The 18,989-nt window shown below is 45.5% G+C and overlaps 1 protein-coding gene across 4 annotated transcripts in view; it reads left to right on the forward strand.

The window, feature by feature from the left end:
* CLTCL1 (clathrin heavy chain like 1) overlaps positions 1-18,989 on the forward strand; it is a 109,132-nt gene that overhangs the window by 4,121 nt on the left and 86,022 nt on the right. For all 4 annotated transcript variants that reach the window (XR_012780398.1, XM_075533404.1, XM_075533402.1 and 1 more), the window contains exons 2-3: positions 5,978-6,185; positions 11,624-11,892. Coding sequence is in view for 3 of the 4 variants with exons in the window: in XM_075533404.1 (XP_075389519.1) it covers positions 5,978-6,185; positions 11,624-11,892 (477 nt within the window). In the remaining variant the exon portion in view is untranslated. The remainder of the gene's footprint in view (positions 1-5,977; positions 6,186-11,623; positions 11,893-18,989) is intronic.

The raw sequence follows: 18,989 nt of genomic DNA on the forward strand, positions 1-18,989 counted from the left end.
GGAGTTTTCGAGTTGTAGGAGGACTTCATCAAGGTTTCTCCCCATTCCATTATTTTGACATTCCATAACCGGGGCAAAATCTCTCTGGAACAACTTGAATGTACACATGGGGAGAACAGCCCATACAGAAAGCAGAAAGGGAAAATCAAAACCTTTTTATTAAACCTCTAAGTCCCTCTCCTTAACAGAAACCACTCTACAAGAATTATGAGAATTGTTCTAGCAATATTGCCCTGTCTTTGTTCCTGGGATAACTTCAGGCTGTTTGAATAGGTGTCTGTAAGCACATGTCCAGGTGATGAAGTTCTGCTTCTTAGCATCTGGGTGGTACAGAGTGGTGAGACCTTGCCTACCAGCTGAAAAGTTGGGAGTTCAGACCCATGCCATGGCACTTCAGAAGACAAGCATGGAAATTATGTGAACTTTTCGTTCCATTTTCCACCAACTTTTGGAAGTTCCCTCAGATGCTGCTGAAAAGTCCTGACCTTGAAAACCCAGTGAAGCAGTTCTACTCAGTACTCTTAGAGACACCAGAAGTTGGAAGGGACTCAGTGGCAATGGAAAACAACGATTTATCAGTATAACCTTGGTGCAGTGGTTGTGGATACCCTGCAACCCCATTTACTTATGAGGATCAAGGACTGCAGCCTTTAGTAGGGATCACAATTCAATGTAAAGAAGGCCCAAATCCTCACAACCGGACAAAGATGTAACATCATGGTAAATGGGGAAAAGATGGAAACTGTCAAAGATTTCGTCTAGCTTGGATCCATCAACACCCATGGACGCAGCAGTCAAAAAAATCAAACGTTTTGCATTGGGAACATCTGCTGCACAAGACCTCTATAAAGTGTTGAAAAGCAAGACTCTCACTTTGAGGACTTAGATGTGCCTGACCCGAGCCAGGGTTTTGTTTTTTTTTTTAATTTTTTTATTTTAACAATTTATTGGGGCTGATACAGTTCTTTTCACAGTTCATACATATACATACATCAATTGTATAAAGCACATCTGTACAGTCTTTGCCCTAATCATTTTTTTTCTCTTTTCTTCTTTTACATTTTATTAGGGACTCAAACAACTCTTACCACAATCCATACATATACATACATCAGTTGTATAAAGCACATCCATACATTCCCTGCCCCAATCATTCTCAAGGCATTTGCTCTCCACTTAAGCCCCTTGCATCAGGTCCTCTTTTTTCCACCCCCCTCCCTCCCCATTCCCCCCTCCCTCATATGCCCTTGGTAATTTATACCTCGTTATTTTGTCATATCTTGCCCTATCCGGAGTCTCCCTTCCCCTTCTCTGCTGTCCCTCTCCCAGGGAAGAGGTCACATGTGGATCCTTGTAATCAGTTCCCCCTTTCCAACCCACTCACCCTCCACTCTCCCAGCATCGTCCCTCACACCCTTGGTCCTGAAGGTATCATCCACCCTGGATTCCCTGTACCTCCAACCCTCATATGTACCAGTGTACAGCCTCTGTCCTATCCAGCCCTGCAAGGTAGAATTCAGATCATGGTAGTTGGGGGGAGGAAGCATCCAGGATCTGGGGGAAAGCTGTGTTCTTCATCGATACTACCTCACACCCTAATTAACCCATCTCCTCTCCTAAACCCCTCTATGAGGGGATCTCTATTGGCCGACACTTGGGCCTTGGGTCTCCACTCTGCACTTCCCCCTTCATTTAATATGATATATATATACATATATACACATACATATATACATATACACATATATACACATACATACACACACTTATATCTTTTTTTTTTTGCATGATGCCTTATACCTGGTCCCTTGGGCACCTCGTGATCGCACTGGCCGGTGTGCTTCTTCCATGTGGGCTTATTTGCTTCTGAGCTAGATGGCCGCTTGTTCACCTTCAAGCCTTTAAGACCCCAGACACTATCTCTTTTGATAGCCGGGCACCATCAGCTTTCTTCACCACATTTGCTTATGCACCCATTTGTCTTCAGCGATCCTATCATGGAGGTGTGCAGTCAATGATATGATTTTTTGTTCTTTGATGCCTGGTAACTGATCCCTTTGGGACCACTCGATCACACAGGCTGGTGTGTTCTTCCATGTGGACTTTGTTGCTTCTGAGCTAGATGGCTGCTTGTTTATCTTCAAGCCTTTAAGACCCCAGTCACTATCTCTTTTGATAGCCGGGCACCATCCGCTTTCTTCACCACATTTACTTGTTCACCCACTTTGGCTCCAGCCGTTGTGTTGGGAGAGTGAGCATCATAGAGTTCCAATTTAATAAAAGAAGGTATTCATGCATTGAGGGAGCGTTTGAGTAGAGGCCCAAGGTCCTTCCGCCACCTTAATACTTGACCTATAAATATAGACACATAGATCTATTTCCCCATCCTCCTATATATATTTGCATGTACCTGTCTTTGTCTAGACCTCCATGAATGCCCTTTGACTCCTAGCTCTTTCCTCCATCTCGCCAGGGTATTTTTTATTGTATTTTTTATTCCATCACCTCATAAGCATGTGAACATTGGACAGTGCATAAGGAAGACCATAGAAGAATTGATACATTTGAAATATGTTTTCCAAGAATATCGAAAGTACCATGTACTACCAGAGAAGGAACATCTAGGAAGAAGTCTAACCAAAATGCTCCTTAGAAGCAAGGATGGGGAGACTTCATCTCCTATACTTTTGGCCATCTTATCAGGAGAGCCTAGTCCCTGGAGAAGGACATTATGCTGTGTAAAGTAGGTCAGAGAAAAAGAGGAAGAGCCTTAAAGAGATTAATTGGTCTCCGCAACAGTGGGCTCAGACCTACTAACGATTGTGAGGCGGACACGCAACCAGGCAATACTCCATTCTGCAGTACGTGGGGTCCCTATGAGTCAGAACCCTCTTGACACCACTTAACACAGCTTTGAAGGGGTCTGGGTAGTGTAGTGGTTACTCTTTGAGCTGCTATCCGAATAGTCAGCAGTTCAAAACCACCAGCAGCTCTGAAGGAGAAAGATGGGCTTTCTACTCCCGTAAGCAGTTCCAGTCTCAGAAACCCACCAGGGTTTGCTAGGAGTTCCCATTGAACCGATGGCAACGAGTTTGTTGTTGTTGTTTTTTTGTTTGCTTTTTTTAAAACAACTGTATTGCTTTCTCCTGCTTTCCTTGTTTGTTTGTTCCCTTTTTGCTTTGCCACCTAATCTTCTCTTACATTTTCTTCCGCTGCTCTTGCATAAGACCTGCTGTTGGCCCCCACTCCAGGGAGATGGCCGTGGAGATTGGCTGGCTGGGAAGGGAGGAGATGGCAGCAGCTGGGCTAACAAAAGTTCCATGACAAAATTAGACTCTGAAAGGAACCTGACCGGCTGGAATCCAGCCAGTTGACATTTCACAGGAATAAATATAGGGTCTTATGCATGGGTTTTAAAATACAGAAAATGTTCTTCAGTGCATCCCTACCACGTGGGAGGCGCTGCTGTGGCTCTGGAGACAGGTGTCTCTCCCCGGGAAAGGTTGACACTCCCAACTATGATGTTTTTAATAAGCCATGGAGGTGATTTAAAAAACAAAACAAACACAGAAAACCTACAGTCATTGTCATTTGAGAGGGGTTTTTGAAAGTCTGATCCACCGGGAATGATGAACAATCCCTGAATTGGCCAAGGTCTGGCATATAAGGTCTAAGGAAAGCTTCGTAACTTCAGTCCCTCAGGACCCTCATTGGCACAGCTCCCTCCTATGCTGGGGGGAGGGCAGGGGGACGCGCTTTGGAAATTTTGAAGTATCATGTATAAGTACTGCACACTAACCGACTGTGCCACTGGAGCTCCGAAATATTGTGTATATATTCTTAAACTACAGGTGAAGGAGCTCTGACCATCTAAACTAACTTCTATACTAATTCGTGATCAGTCTTGGTGGTGTAGGAGGTTAAGTCTTGGACTGCTTAATCCACAGTGGTTTACCCCACCGTCATCCCCTCTGTGGGGAAAAGATGACAAGATAGGACCGTCTGCGCCCGTAAAGATCGACACATTCCCTTGGGAAGCCCTCTGGGACAGTTCTACTCTATCCTCTAGGATCCCTAGGCATCAGAATCTACTGGGTGGCAGTGGGGTTTGTTTGGTTTGGTATTGGTAGTTCATGACATGCTGATTTATAGAAATAAGCGTGGTTTGTCAGGTGGCTGCTGCTTGCTGCCGTGGCGTCTCCAGCCCCTGAGGAGAAGGAGCGCACCATTGAGTGAACCTTCACTGCCTGGTCCTGGAAGTCCCTACTGGAGATCAGACTGTCGGGACACATGGGTTTTCCTTGTCTGACTTTCAGAAGTTGGTCGCCAGGTCTTTCTCCTTCGCCCGGAAGTGGCATTAAAACCCCTTCGCATCATTGCAACACCTCCACTGTCGCCTGGCTGGGTTTGAACTCAAGTCTCTGGCATGGAAGGCAAGAATTCCACCATAGAGCCACCATCTCCCTCTGGTTGCTTCTAGGGCAACAGAAATTTCATCAGTATGTGTTTTCCCAAGGTTTTTCCACGAAACTTGCCTCATGAACAGGTTTTTATTTAAGCCAGGCATTGTGTATAAAACGAGCTTTATAAAATGACTAAATAATAAAAATTTATGAATTATGAAGGGTTCATGGAGGGGGGAGTGGGGAGGGAGGGAGAAAATGAGCAGCCGATATTAAGGACTCAAGTAGAAGGCACATATTTTGAGAATGATGATGGCAACAAATGCACATATGTGCTTGACACAATGGATGTATGGATGGATTATGATAAGAATTGTACAAGCCCCCAATAAAATGATATTTTTAAATGGTCTTTAGAGACAGAGACCAAACTCCCATTTATACAAATGTGTGCATTTTTTTCCGCCTCTAGAAACACTACCAGACCTGTTCACTTGTGATGAACTCAGGATTTGTCCAGTAGTTGCCAAACTGACTTAGAAATTAATCTAAATAAGATTTGGGCAGATTTTATGATGTATGGTGGCACAGTGAGTTAGGCATTGGTCTAACAGAAAGGTCAATGGTTCAAACCCACCAGCTGCCCCGAAGGAGAGTGATGAGGCGGTTTGCTTCCATAATGACTCCCAGCCTCAGAAATCCTAGGGAGTAGTTCTACTCCATACTATCAAGTTACTTTGAGTTGGACCCAACTCAATGATACCTGACAACCATAATCTTTACATAGGAGCCCTGCTGGCCCAGTGGGCTAAGCATCGGGCTGCTAACTGGTGGTTAGTGGTTCAAACCCACCAGTTGCTCCAGGAGAGAAAGATGAGCTATCGGCTTCTGTAAAGATGGACAGCCTCAGAAGCTCCATGGACCAGTGCCGCTCTGTCCTAGAGAGTAGCCATGAGTCAGCATTGACTCGATGGATGTGAGTTTGGTTTGAAGTGAAATGTTTTAAGCAAGAATTTTGAGTTCTTTGTTAAAAAACAAAACAAAAAAAACCTCACTGCCACTAAGTCAGTGCTCCCTAGTGACTGCCTATGGAGACCCGGGACTATAACTGTTTACAGGAGTAGAAAGCCTAGTCTCTCTGCCTCGGAGCGCTGGTGATTTTGAATTGCTGACCATGCAGATTGCAGCCCACTACACCACCAGCACTTTAGTGCTTTCTTCCCTTCCCTTTCTCTTCCTTTCCTCCCTCGCCTCCCCAAGACCTCCTGCTTTCCCTAGTTTAGTCACGTTCTTGTGTGGGCTTCTCCCTTCTGTATCTTCTCTCTGTACCAAGTATGGCCTGCTTCGCCACCTGGTGTTATCCTCACCCTGCCTGCTGCCTTGAAAATCCCCCGGAAGATTGACTGACTTTGAACCCCTTGTTTGTATATGTTAGGGGCATGACTGCCGGTGCCTCAAATGTTTTATTTCATGTAAAGTTGTGCTAACTTTTCCTCCATTTTCTGTCCAGAGAAGGGGTGGAGTGGAGGGGGGTGGAGTTAATTGACGTGAACCAAATCTTCTTTTTGGTTCAGCTCCAAAACCTGGGAATTAATCCTGCCAGCATTGGATTCAGCACCCTCACCATGGAATCTGACAGGTTTATTTGTGTCCGAGAGGAAGTGGGTGAACAAGCTCAAATAGCCATCGTTGACCTGAGTGAGCCAACTGCCCTGACCCGACGGCCTGTCTCTGCAGAAAGTGCCATCATGCATCCAGCTTCCAAGGTGGTCGCCCTGAAAGGTAAGCCTGATGAGAGTGCTGGAAGCATGCCCACCACTTACAGCAAAGTCTCATGAAGCACATGAATTCCAAAGTTACTCAGAGTCTTTGCCTGTGTCTTCTAAAGAAAGGCCCCGAGCAACACAGCCTCTTGGTAGATCTACCTGTAAGCTCTACATCTAGACACACCCATGACTGTCCTGTGTGCTGTTCACTGGTACTGCCGTGTGAGGCCCTCAACTGGAGGGACCCACTGCTTTATTGGCCGCTCTGTCACCCTAGGATAGAGGCCATCGATCCTGTGTGTGTGTGTGTGTGTGTGTGTGTGTGTGTGTGTGTGTGTGTATTGGGTGAAGGTTGACAGCAGATCAGTTTGCCACTCAACGATTCATATACATTTTGTTTCTTGTCATTGACGGCCATCTCTACAACGTAACATCACTTACTCCACTTTCTCCTCGGGTTTCTGGTTTCCATTCCTACTTCTTGCTTTGCCCTTGGGTGAATACTGCCCTTTGCATCTCAAATTGTTTTTTATTCCAAGGTGTGCATACGTCCTTAATGTTATTGTTCCCCTTCTAGGCCTGACTATTGTTTGGCTTGGGGAGCCTTGGTGGTGTAGTGGGTACACACTGAGCTGTGAACTGCATGGTTGGCAGTTCTAAACCACCAGTAAGTTCACAAGAGAAAGACTGACCTTTCTACTCTGGTAAGCAGTTACAGTCTTGGGACTCCACAGGAGATGGTTATAAATCAGCATTGACTTGATGGCAGTTTGTTTGTATTATTTGGCTTCACATTGAGTCACAGAATTGTATTCAGTTTCATTCTTGGGGCCCACCAGTATCCAACCAATAAGCCTGATCTCTTTGATGGTTTTGAGTTCTGGTCTGCATTTTTCGCCCACTCTATCCAGAGCCTTCTAATGTGACCTCTCATTTTAGCCAGGTTGGATTGTCATGATGCATCCATTGGGCTGTGATCCACTTGGTCGGCGGTTGGAAACCACTGGAAGTTCTGTAGGAGAAAGACTGGGGTTTCTACTCCCGTAAACGCACAAGGGCTCGCTGTGAGATGGCATTGACTTGATGGCAGTGAGTTGGGTTATTTTGGTTTGGGTCGTGGTAGCCAGTTACCACCTAGTTCTGTTGTCAGGGTAGTGGAGACCATTTCGTTGGACTGAGGGTTTCCGTGTTTGGTTTTGGTTTTCTTCATTCTTCTTTCCTCTGGACCAGGGACTATGACTCCTCGGGAGCTCTTTAGACTCCAGTCACTGCTCACCAAAGTAGGGTAGCGGACTTCTTAGTGAATGACGCTATGCCAACTGACCTTAGAAGCCGCTGATACTGCTCCGCCTTGTGAAACATCACTGGTGCTTTAGCCGTAATGAAAGTGCACTACCCTGAATCAGGGAACCTCGGTGACCTTGGGAATGTGGACTCTTTTTAGCACTGCCTTCGTTTGGGAAATGAGAGGATTACCTAGATCGTGGACTGACCCTGAAGAGTCAAAGGACCCGGCACTGTGTGTCACACATTCGCTTTGCCCGAGCTTCCATCCTGTCACAGAAGCAGGGTCTACTTTTGCCGTTTTAACAGTTACCACCGGAAGGTGAAGACCTTTCTATGTAAAAGATTTCCCCCCTTCAAAAAGACCTTTGTTCTATTCAAGACTCCCCTTTTCCCCATGGAATCTTGTCAACAGCATTTTTTGGAATGTGTTATGTAAGCGAAGCAACCTTGAACTTAATTGAAGGAATTCTTGAAATTCACCGATTACTATGAATTCTTTTCTAAACCTTTCAGCACACCTCTGATCCTTTGGTTGTTTCTGACGGCACTCACACCTTGTAGTGATTGCTTTTCCACCTTTATATCGATGCAGTACTCTAGAAAGCTGCTAGCTAGCCTGTCTCTGCTGTTAGGAGACATCCAGTCACCGACGACCCATACTGACCCCTGTGCACCACCGAATGAAACACTGCACACAGTCTAGTGTTTTCCAAAATGGCCTGCATGTGGCTCTTCCCAGTGCTCGTTAGCAGTGTGTCTATGGATCTTTGGAAGGGTATGGTTTCAGATTGGAAGGGTGTAGAGAGAACATCATATTTAGATGCTGTCTGTCCCTTCAGTGAACGGCCACCAGGAACACCCTTAGAGTTGAACAAGTCGGGTTCACTTCCTGCAACAAAGACCAGGCACCAGGGGGACTGTGGGATGTCTCAGGAAGGGGGTGGTAGAAGGAACCTGTTACGGGATTTGGGATTTTATTGGAAGGTTAGGAGGAGGTTGGGATTTGCTCTAGAGTGGATACAGTCAGGAAGAGGAGTGATCTGATGATTGTTGTTCTTGTTCGGTGCCGTCGAGTCAGTTCCAAGTCCCAGCCACCATTGTATGATGGAACAGGATGGTGCCTGGTCCCACACCATCCTCGCAAGTATTGTTATGTTTGAGCACACTGGTGCCGTCACTGGGTCAGTTCATCTCATTGAGGGTCTTCCTCTTGTTCTTTACCAAACATGCCCTTCTCCCGAGACTGATTTTTTACACCCCCCTGATAACATGTCCAAAACCCATGTGTGGTAGTTACATAATCTGGTGTCAGTTTGGGACTTGCAAGGATTAAGAGTGAAGGGGTGGAATCTAGTTTGTCAATAAGGTCATAGCCAGAGAGACCTCTGTGTGGGCATGGTCTTCTCCTGAAGATTCTGGGAAACCCTGTTTTTCCTCCTTGGAAACAGGAGAAACTTTCTCTCTTAGCTCACTCCCTGAGAGACTAACAAGACACATGGCACGACATTGATAGACCCTGTGCCCTGGGAACTGGAGGAGCCATGTGGAGACCCTGCCAGCACTGAGATGCTTCTACTGCCACTGGATCCACAAGACTTTGCATCCACTGGCCTGTGATCTTCCTGCATTTTGCATCATTGCATGTGTTTCGTGAGTCTGAAGAGGACTTTATAGATTGGTATCAGACATGGGCTCATATCAGACTTATGGACTTGATTCAGACTGGACTTGAATGTTTTCTCAATATTCATTTGCTCTTGTATGTAAACCTCTTTCTAACACACATATGTGTGTTTATGAATTTGTTTCTCTAGTCTACCCGGGACTGACACACCATGAGGGCTTTGGGTATTTAGGTGTCTCAATAATTCCTATCTCTAAGGGAACACAGACTAGAGCAGGGGTGAAGCTGTGATTGGCCAGGACTTGGACAAAATTCCGAAGTGACCTTACTTTGTCGCACTCTTCCATGATCTCCAAGGTTTTTTGTCTGGATTGGTTTTTCTTTAATTTGCTCTGTGTCCACTCAAAGACTTAACAAGACCTAGCTGTAAGTGCTTCTAGGTAGTAAGGACTACGCTTTATTCTTTCTTAATGGTAATACCAATTGCTCCAACGATAACAGCCTCGAAGGAGCGGCATCACCGTCAAGGGAGAAAAGATTGAAGTTGTCAAGGATTTCATTTTACTGGATCCACCGTCAACATCCATGGAAACAGCAGTCAGAAAGTCAAACTATGTGTTTTGCTGGCCAAAAATACTGCAAAAGATCTCTTTTAAGGTGTTCGCAAACGAGTCGTTGCTTTGATGACTAAGTGCACTTAACCTAACCCTTGTAGTTTCAGGCGTGTCATGTGCATGTGAAAGTTGGACCATGAATAACTGCAGAAGGGTTGATGCAATTGAGTTATTATTTTTAAGTTTTATTGGCATATAATTCGCATATCATGCCATTCAATTGTTCACTCATATCAAGAAGAGTTATACAATCATCACCCCATTCAACTTTAGCACATGGTCTTCATTTCTGTACTCATCATGATTAGCTCCCCGTTTCCCCGCCGCCTCCCCCGCCACACCCTCAAGAAACCATTAATCCAGTTACTGTCTGTATGGGTTTACTTATCCTGGATTTCATATACAGGAAAACATACCAAATCCCCCCCCCAAAAAAAAAAACAAACCTAACAACAATAACAGAGCAAACCAGAGAAAAACCTCAATCAAAGAGAAAGCAGAAAATATTAAAAACTAGAACCCATTTTAAATGTGTCCAAAGGGAAATCAAATGATAAAGTGGTAACTTTTAGCCTACCTGCATCTGCAGTCATCCATTTTCCAAGATGCAATTGAATTATCGTGCGGTGAGGCATAGTAAAGAGACATGCCAGAAGAAGGAACAAATCTGTGGTGGAACCAGTACAGTCAGACGTGAGGATGGCGAGCCTCGCTCTCACAGTCTTTGGATATGTCATCAGGAGGGAACACTTCCTGGGGAAGGACATCATGCTTGGTAAAGTAGAGGGTGAATGAAAAAGAGAAAACCTCAAGTAGATGGATCGACCCAGTGGCAGCAACAAGGCACTCTGGTATAGCAACAGTGGTCAGGCTGCTGCAGGACCCCAAGCAGTGTTTCGTTGTGTTACACACGAAGTCCAAGAGTGAGACCAACTGATGGCACCTGACAAGAGCAACAACTCTATCGTGTGGTGCTAATGGATTTAATACTTGGTGACAGATAAAAAGACTGGAATCTACTCAGGGACACTATGGAAGAAAGACCTTGAACTCCACTTCTAAAAGATCCCAGTCATTAAAAATTGTACAGGTTCTGATACATATGGGGTTGCCATGTGTCTGAGTCAACTTCACAAATTCCTTCACAAACTTCGTTTGGTTCTTCTGGTTCATTTGACCCAGATTTGTAGACAAGTTGGTCAGCCTGAGAAAGAATGTTACTAATTTTACCAGAAAAAGTATTCTAAAATGGAAATAGTCCTACCTAAAGTCAATGCTACTATTAATATGTTCTAAAATATACACACCCTTTGGTAACTTTTTCTTAATATATTTTTATTGACATAGTTTATTCATTGCAATATATCCCTTCCCTTCCCGTACAGCTAGCTCTGTTGATCAATCGCATCAAGTGGGGTTATACAGTCATCGATGCTATCAATTCCCCTTTCATCCCCCCCACCCTTTGTAACTTTTTGATGAAGAATCTGATGTGCTTCTCAATTGGGGGGGTTATCAATATGGAAACATGAAATATGGTTAGTTACTAAGGTAGCTTTTGTCTGTCTCTTCATCAGATTAACTGTAAGTCACACAAACAGCAAAAAGCTGTGGCAACACAGTGGGTTCAGCCTGTGCTGCCAACCACAAGGTCTGTCGTTTGAGCCCACCACCTGATCCTTGGGAGAAAGATGTGGCGTGGGCTCCCAATAAGATTGACAGCCGCAGAGACCCAGTGGGCAGTTCTGCTCTGCCCACAGGGTCGCTAAACGTTGGAACCCATCCCATGGCAGTGGCATTTTTGTTTGTTTCTTTTTTCGGTTTTTGGACCACTAAATTCTTCTTAAGAAAGTGAAAAAGCAAGCATGTCATCTGTACTTCTGTGCCTTTCGTTTATCTTCCTCTCCTTCCCGTTGCATCCCTTCCTAGCTGGGAAGACCATTCAGATTTTTAACATTGACACGAAGACCAGAATGAAGGCTCACGTGATGACCGACAAGGTGGTTTTCTGGAAGTGGGTCTCGTTGAGCACAGTTGCACTGGTGACTGAGACCGCCGTCTTCCACTGGGGCATGGATGGCGATGTCCCCCCTGTGAAGATGTTTGATCGCCATTTCAGTCTGGCCGGGTGCCAGGTGATCCAGTACCGGATGGACCCCAACCAGAAGTGGCTGCTCCTCATTGGGATCTCCGCTCAGGTAAGCTCTGGCTGGCTTCCAGAGGTAAGCATGGTGCTTACCCAAAGGCTATCGGAGCGCCCCAGGGCAGCATGGACCAAGGACATTGTTCAGAAGGGCTGAGAAAGAAGGAGGAATTGAAGAGGGAAAGGCAAGGAGGATGTAAGAGAAGGGATCTGACAGTGCGGGGAGGGCAATCAATGACAGGAAATAAAATCTGTCTGAATTGTCAAATAGAAAACTCATCTGCTCTGTAAGCCTCCACCTAAGTCACAGTAAAAAGTTTTAATTAATTGATTTTTTTTAAATATAAGACCCCGTAGGAGCCCTGGTGGTATAGTGGTTACACTTTGGGCTGTGATCCACAAGGTCAGCAGTTCGAAACCTCCTCATCGGGAGACAAACGAGGCTTTCTGCTCTCATATACAGTTTGAGCCTCAGAAACTCAACGGGAGTTTTAAGTCGGCGTTGATTCGATGGCAGTGAGTGAGTACATTGGAGTGGTTACATTGTTTGAAGTCGGTATAGGTATAAGGAAAAGTCCTGGTGGCACAGTTGGGTTAAGCATTGGACTGCTAACCACAGTTAGGAGTTTGAACCCACCAGCCACTCTGAAGGAGAAAGATGAAGCTGTCTCTTCCCATAAAGACTTACAGCCTTCAGGATAGTTCTACTAAGCCCTATTGGGTCGCTATGAGTAGGCATTGACTCTGTGGCAGTGGTTTACAGGTGGGAGGCAGGAGAAGCAGCTCAGGACAGCAAGAGGTAGAAATGAAAAAGGAATTCAAACTTTGGATGAAATTGTCGGTGGTGTGTTTGTCAAGTGCCATAAAGCTCACTTCAAGCTGTCATCTTTCTGAGAGTAAATGGCCGGCACCTTTCTCCCCCAGAGGTTCCCGGTAGGTTTGCATAGCTGGACTTTCAGGTAGTCCATGAGACCCTCAGTGTTGGACGTGTCAGGCTGCTTTCCACAAAGATCAGCGGTTCAAACCCACCGGATACAGTCTGCTCCCATAAATATTACAATGTCAGAAATCCAAAAGGGGGGTCGACTTTGTCCTCCAGGGTCACTGTGAATCTGAATATGCTGGATGGCAATGGGTTGGCATTGATGTCTACTCTACGTCTTCCATAATAGTTTTGAGAAGTGAATTGTTGAAAATATGTGCAGAGCCACAAGGCACTAAGGAGTGTATTAGAAATGTTTTAGTTTGTGTGTGGGGGTGTGTGTATTTTAAGGACTAATGGACTATCGCTAACTTGTGTCTCTTGGTCATGAAAGCAGTAGCAGTCTCCCAACCTCCTTGTTTTCAAGGAGGGCGGATCCGGTCACTGTATATTTGTGAACTGCGGCATGTTTGGTGCTGGGAATCAGATCTTTATTAGCCAATCCTGACCCTTTAATGGCATGTCTAGAACCTAGCAGGGAAGGTGCATCAGCAGAACTCTAGGACCTTGAAAACAACCATAAGTGGAGTGTATTTTGTGGGACCCACGACCAAAACCCCGAACCCACTTCCATCAAGGTAGTTCTGACTCTTAGCGACTCCACAGGACAGAGTAGAGCGTCTCCTTTGGGTTTCTGAAACTATAAATATTTTTGGAGGTGAGCAGTCTCATCTCTGCAATACGACTGCTGGGTTCAAACCGCTGACCGTTCAGTTAGCAGCTCGGTGTGTAGCCCACTAACTATACCGCCAGGGCACCTGCATGCGCCATGAAAGATTACCCAAAATTAGGGAAGGGCCATCAGAGCTGCACCTTGACAATTATTTTTAAATTTTCACCTTGGGAATAAACAGTGTATTCAAAGATCTGGGAATTCGAGAGGATTCTCACCCCAGGAGGCTTGGGTCCTCCACTTGAGATGCCTAAGAGGCAACTAGGAGGCCAGTGCTGGAGAATGTGTATAAGAAAGAGGTTTCTATACAAGAGCAATTGAACATTGAGAAAACATCCCAGTCCAGGTCAGGTCCATAAGTCCAATATTAGCCCATATGTCCAATACCAGTCTATAAAGTCCTCTTCAGACTCACGTAACACATGCAAAGACACCGCATGCAGGAAGATCACAGGCCATTGATGGAAAGTCTTGTGGATCCAGTGGCGGTGTAAGCATCTCAGCACTGAGTGGGTCTCCGGTGGCTCCTCCAGCTCCAAGGCTCTTGTGTAGCTCCGTGTGGCTTGTCATCAGGAATACGAAGCAGAGAGTGTGTGTATCTGGCCTCCAAGGAGCTATTTCTCTTCATGGTGCCTCCAAATGAGGTCACCAAGCTGTGACCTGACTGACAGGCTACACTCCACCCTTTCGCAAGTTGACACCAAATTATGTAACTACCACAGTACCTTTACTCTAGCTGTTCATATTCTGTAATATACTGAAAAGTTTATCAAGCCATAGTGACCCTATGTTGTGAGACCGCCTCACATTCCAGTCATTCCATTGTTCCGACATCATGTCAGTGATGTGACCTGTCACAGAGCTTGAATGGGATTTTTCAGGCTTCTCTAACAGGAGTGATTTTATACCTACCATGTCTTCTGTGATGTCAGTCGGACCTCTTATTTATGGAGCTTTTCACACATACAACTCTCCCTATGACGCATCAGTGACGGGGTTTGGGTGTTGCTGGACCTTTTATGGTGCACAGTGTGGTGCCGTGAAGAGTCAGCTAGATGCAAGGGCAATAAGAATCAGCAGCAGTACAACGCTGGTTCCTACGGAGCGAAGGTCAGATCCACCTCCACCATCCAACTCCCTCACCATTTCTGATGCCAGCTCGCCCCTCCATGCACTCTTCAGCTGGGTATGATGGTTCATTGTAGTGGCCCCCCAGGATTCACAGTTCTGTGTTGATTAGGGAAGTCACAAGCTACAACTTGGGGGTCAGGATCCTCTTGAAAGTAACAGAATGGAGAAGTGCCTGGGCCAGGAGAACACATTCTTTTCTTCTGCAGTGGAGGATAGTTTCCAACCAGGCCAGCTCTCGAGTGTCTGTGCCACTAGCGGTGCAAGCCGATTCCCTTCAGCCATGCACACAGGCCCCTCTCTGCCTTCGTGCCTCCCCATCATCAGGCCTCCCTGTGGGCCTCTCTGCTGTTAGCTGGCTGCTCCTAGCCAGCATGGCAGCTTGCTCAGCTCTCTTACCTGCTTTCCTGGCAACTGCTTTTTCTTATTACTACCCACTCTGTCACTAGGCACCCTTCTAGACCACTCACTGCTGACTTTCTGCCACTGGATCTCCTTCTTGGTCTCTTGTCACCACCCCCCTGCTGGACTCCTCCTCATCTTCACTGTTACAGCTGTTTTTTAGCTTGTTCCCCTCATGGGACCTACAAGTCCAGACTGCTTTGGTTCAAACTCTGATTGGTCTTGACCCTCGCTCCTTGCCTCTAAAAGTCTGTGTGGAGTGGGTTGCTTGTATAAGCAAACTCCTCATCAATTTCAAGACATGGCCCTCCCAGCAGGACCACAAATGGCCCGATCCCTTCATTGAACCTTTTTGGGTGGGTTTTTGAATCACTTAGCCCAATGCTGTTGGGTCAGGGTCAGGGTTGGCCTGCTAACTGCAAAGCCAGCAGTTCAGAACACAACACCCACTCTGCAGGAGCAAGATAAGACTGTCTAAAGACCGACATCCCCTGAATAGGGTCACTCTGAATTACAACCCACTCAATGGCAATGCTTTTGTTTTGTTTTTGGTATTTGAATGCTGAATTGGCCAATCCCTTGCAAGATTGTGGCCCAAACAATCATTTTAGAAGATTTATTATCTCACGAGATATCAGTCAACTCAGGTCCTATACGAAAGGACGTACTTGCAGAGACTGGCTTCCCTGAGCAAAAGGAACACCTCTGAAGTAGAAAGCAGCCTAAAGTAGCTTTTCTAAAGACCTAGGGGATCGATAGCTGCCTTGACAGAGCAGAGTGGGCATAATGTGTGCGATAGGGTTTATGCAACTTGACTGGGCCAAGATTCTCAGTGGGGTGGTAGTTAACCCCTGACCATCCCCCATCACCTGACCTAACACAATGTAATCACAGCCCACCCGCTGTAAGCCTCCATGGTGGGATGAGATCAGAGTAGAATGCAACACCCTCACTCAGGTCACGGCCCTGATGCAAACAATTGAAATGAACTTTCAGTCAGCTATTTTGAATATGGTAAATGAACTAAAAAAACGCCATGTGTGAAGAATGAAAGAATAAGAGAACAATGTCTCACCCCATAAATAATACCACCAAAGTCCTCGAACTCTTTTGCGAGGGCATGGAAACAATAGAAATTCTGGAGTTGAAATTAACAAGAGCCAAAAGGAGTTGACTAGTGTTGTCTGAAGACCAGATTTCAGTTGACAAAAGAATGTAGCAGCAAGCCCGATTCCACACAAAGCACACTCAGCGCTCAGTTGCCCGGTGCCGTGCAGATTGCGCTTGAGAAAACCAGGGACTTGGATGGAGTCATTGGCTCAGGGCCGCACACGTGTAGCCTCTGTGTCCATGAGGGAACCCCGATCTCCAGTCTTGACCTCAGATGGTCTTTGTGTTCTGCCTCTTGTCTCCTGGGAAAGTGGGTTGCTAGTCTATCATTTTGATTGCCCTTCTTGCATTTTCTTATTTAATTCTGTTAGAGTCTGCTTGATTTCATCACTGGTCAGTTTCTTACTTCTCCCTGCTGGAACCCTTGGCAATCACTAACCTACCTTCTGTTTCTAGACCCAAACCCAGCCCCACTGCTGTTGAGTTGATTGTGACTCCCAGCCACCCGATAGGTCAGAGTAGAACTGCCCCATAGAGTTTGCGAGGATGTAGACCTTCACTGGAGCAGACTGCCTCATCTTTTATCCTTGGAGTTGCTGGTGGGTTCCAATACCGACCTTGTGGTTAGCAGCCCAATACATAATCTGTCTCCACGGACTTGCGCAGTCCAGGTATTTCATAGAGGAAACCCTATAGGCTGTGGTCCTTTGTGATTGGCTGCTTCCAGGCACTACAATGTGTTCAAGGTCCAGCCATGCTGTAGCATATGTCAGTGGTTTTGCATAGCAACTTTGTGTGATAGAAAATTACAGTAGTAGGGCAGGAGGAAAGTCAAGGGACATGGAGGAAAGAGCTAGGAGTCAAGGGGCATTTATGGAGGTCTAGACAAAGTCATGTACATGCAAATATATATATGAGGATGGGGAAATAGATCTATGTGTCTATATTTATAGGTTTAGTATTAAGGTGGCGGAAGGACCTTGGGCCTCTACTCAAGCACTCCTTCAATGCACGAATACTTTCTTTTATTAAATTGGCACTCTACGATGCTCACCCTCCCGACACAACTGCTGAAGCCAAAACGGGTGAACAAGTAAATGTAATGAAGAAAGCTGATGGTGCCCGGCTATCAAAAGAGATAGTGTCTGGGATCTTAAAGGCTTGAAGATAAACAAGCGGCCATCTAGCTCAGAAGCAGCAAAGCCCACATGGAAGAACACACCAGCCTGTGTGATCACGTGGTCACGAAGGGATCAGTTATCAGGGATCAAAGAACAAAAACTCATATCATTGGCTGCACACCTCCATGATACGATCGCCGAAGACAAATGGGTGCATAAGCAAATGTGGCGAAGAGAGCTGATGGTGCCTGGCTATCGAAAGAGATAGTGTCTGGGGTCTTAAAGGCTTGAAGGTGAACAAGTGGCCATCTAGCTCAGAAGCAAAAAAGCCCACATGGAAGAAGCACACCAGCCTGTGCGATCACGAGGCGCCAAAGGGACCAGGTATAAGGCATCATGCAAAAAAAAAAATATATATATATATATATATATCATAGTGAATGAAGGGGGAAGTGCAGAGTGGAGACCCAAGGCCTAGTTGTTGGCCACTGGAGATCCCCTCATAGAGGGGTTTAGGAGAGGAGATGGGTCAGTCAGGGTGCGATGTAGCACCGTTGAAGAACACAGCTTTCCCCCAGATCCTGGATGCTTCCTCCCCCAACTACCATGATCCGAATTCTACCTTGCAGGACTGGATAGGGCAGAGGTTGTACACTGGTACATATGGAAGCTGGAGGCACAGGGAATCCAGGGTGGATGATACCTTCAGGACCAGGGTGTGAGGGGCGATACTGGGAGAGTAAAGGGTGAGTGGGTTGAAAAGGGGGAACTGATTACAAGGATCCACATGTGACCTCCTCCCTGGGAGATGGATGGCAGAGAAGGGGGGGAAGGGAGACTCTGGATAGGGTAAGATATGACAAAATAACAATCTATAAATTATCAAGGGCTCATGAGGGAAGGGGGAGCGGGGAGGGAGGGAAAAAAGAGGACTTCATGCAAAGGGCTTAAGTGGAGAGCAAATGCTTTGAAAATGATTAGGCCAAAGAATGTACAGATGTGCTTTATACAATTGATGTATGTATATGTGTGGATTGTGATAAGAGTTGTATGAGCCCCTAATAAAATGTTAAAAAAAATCTTTGTAAAAGAAAAGGGTTCATAAAATGATTTTTAAAATGAATGAATGAATACATAAAACATTTACCCCCAAAAAAATTAAAGGAAAGGATTGATGCCCTTGTTTTACCCTTTTCAGAAGATAAGAGTTACCGTATCAAGGTAGGTGGGAAGTGGACTGAGGACCAGAATTTTACCCACAGACCAGAGATGATGGGTTGAATGTTGAATGACAGGCACTGGACTGTCTTACAGTCATGTTCCATTAACTTGACTTTTTGTATATCAGACACTGGATATAGGTGGGGTTTTTTTGGTTTTTTTAAACAATTTATTAGGGGCTCATACAACTCTTATCACAGTCCATACATATACGTACATCAAATGTATAAAGCACATATGTACATTCTTTGCCCTAATCATTTTCTTTTTTTACATTTTATTAGGGACTCATACAACTCTTATCACAATCCATACATATACATACATCAATTGTATAAGTCACACCCATACATTCCCTGCCCCAATCATTCTCAAAGCATTTGCTCTCCACTTAAGCCCTTTGCATCAGGTCCTCTTTTTTTTTTTCCCCTCCCTCCTGGATATAGGTGTTTGCATGTAGGTGTTTCTAACGAAACGAAGAACAGTATTAGCCTGTTTGTATACCAGTCCTCTGT

Source organism: Tenrec ecaudatus, chromosome 16 (assembly GCF_050624435.1).
Source record: "Tenrec ecaudatus isolate mTenEca1 chromosome 16, mTenEca1.hap1, whole genome shotgun sequence".
Lineage (NCBI taxonomy): Eukaryota > Metazoa > Chordata > Mammalia > Afrosoricida > Tenrecidae > Tenrec > Tenrec ecaudatus.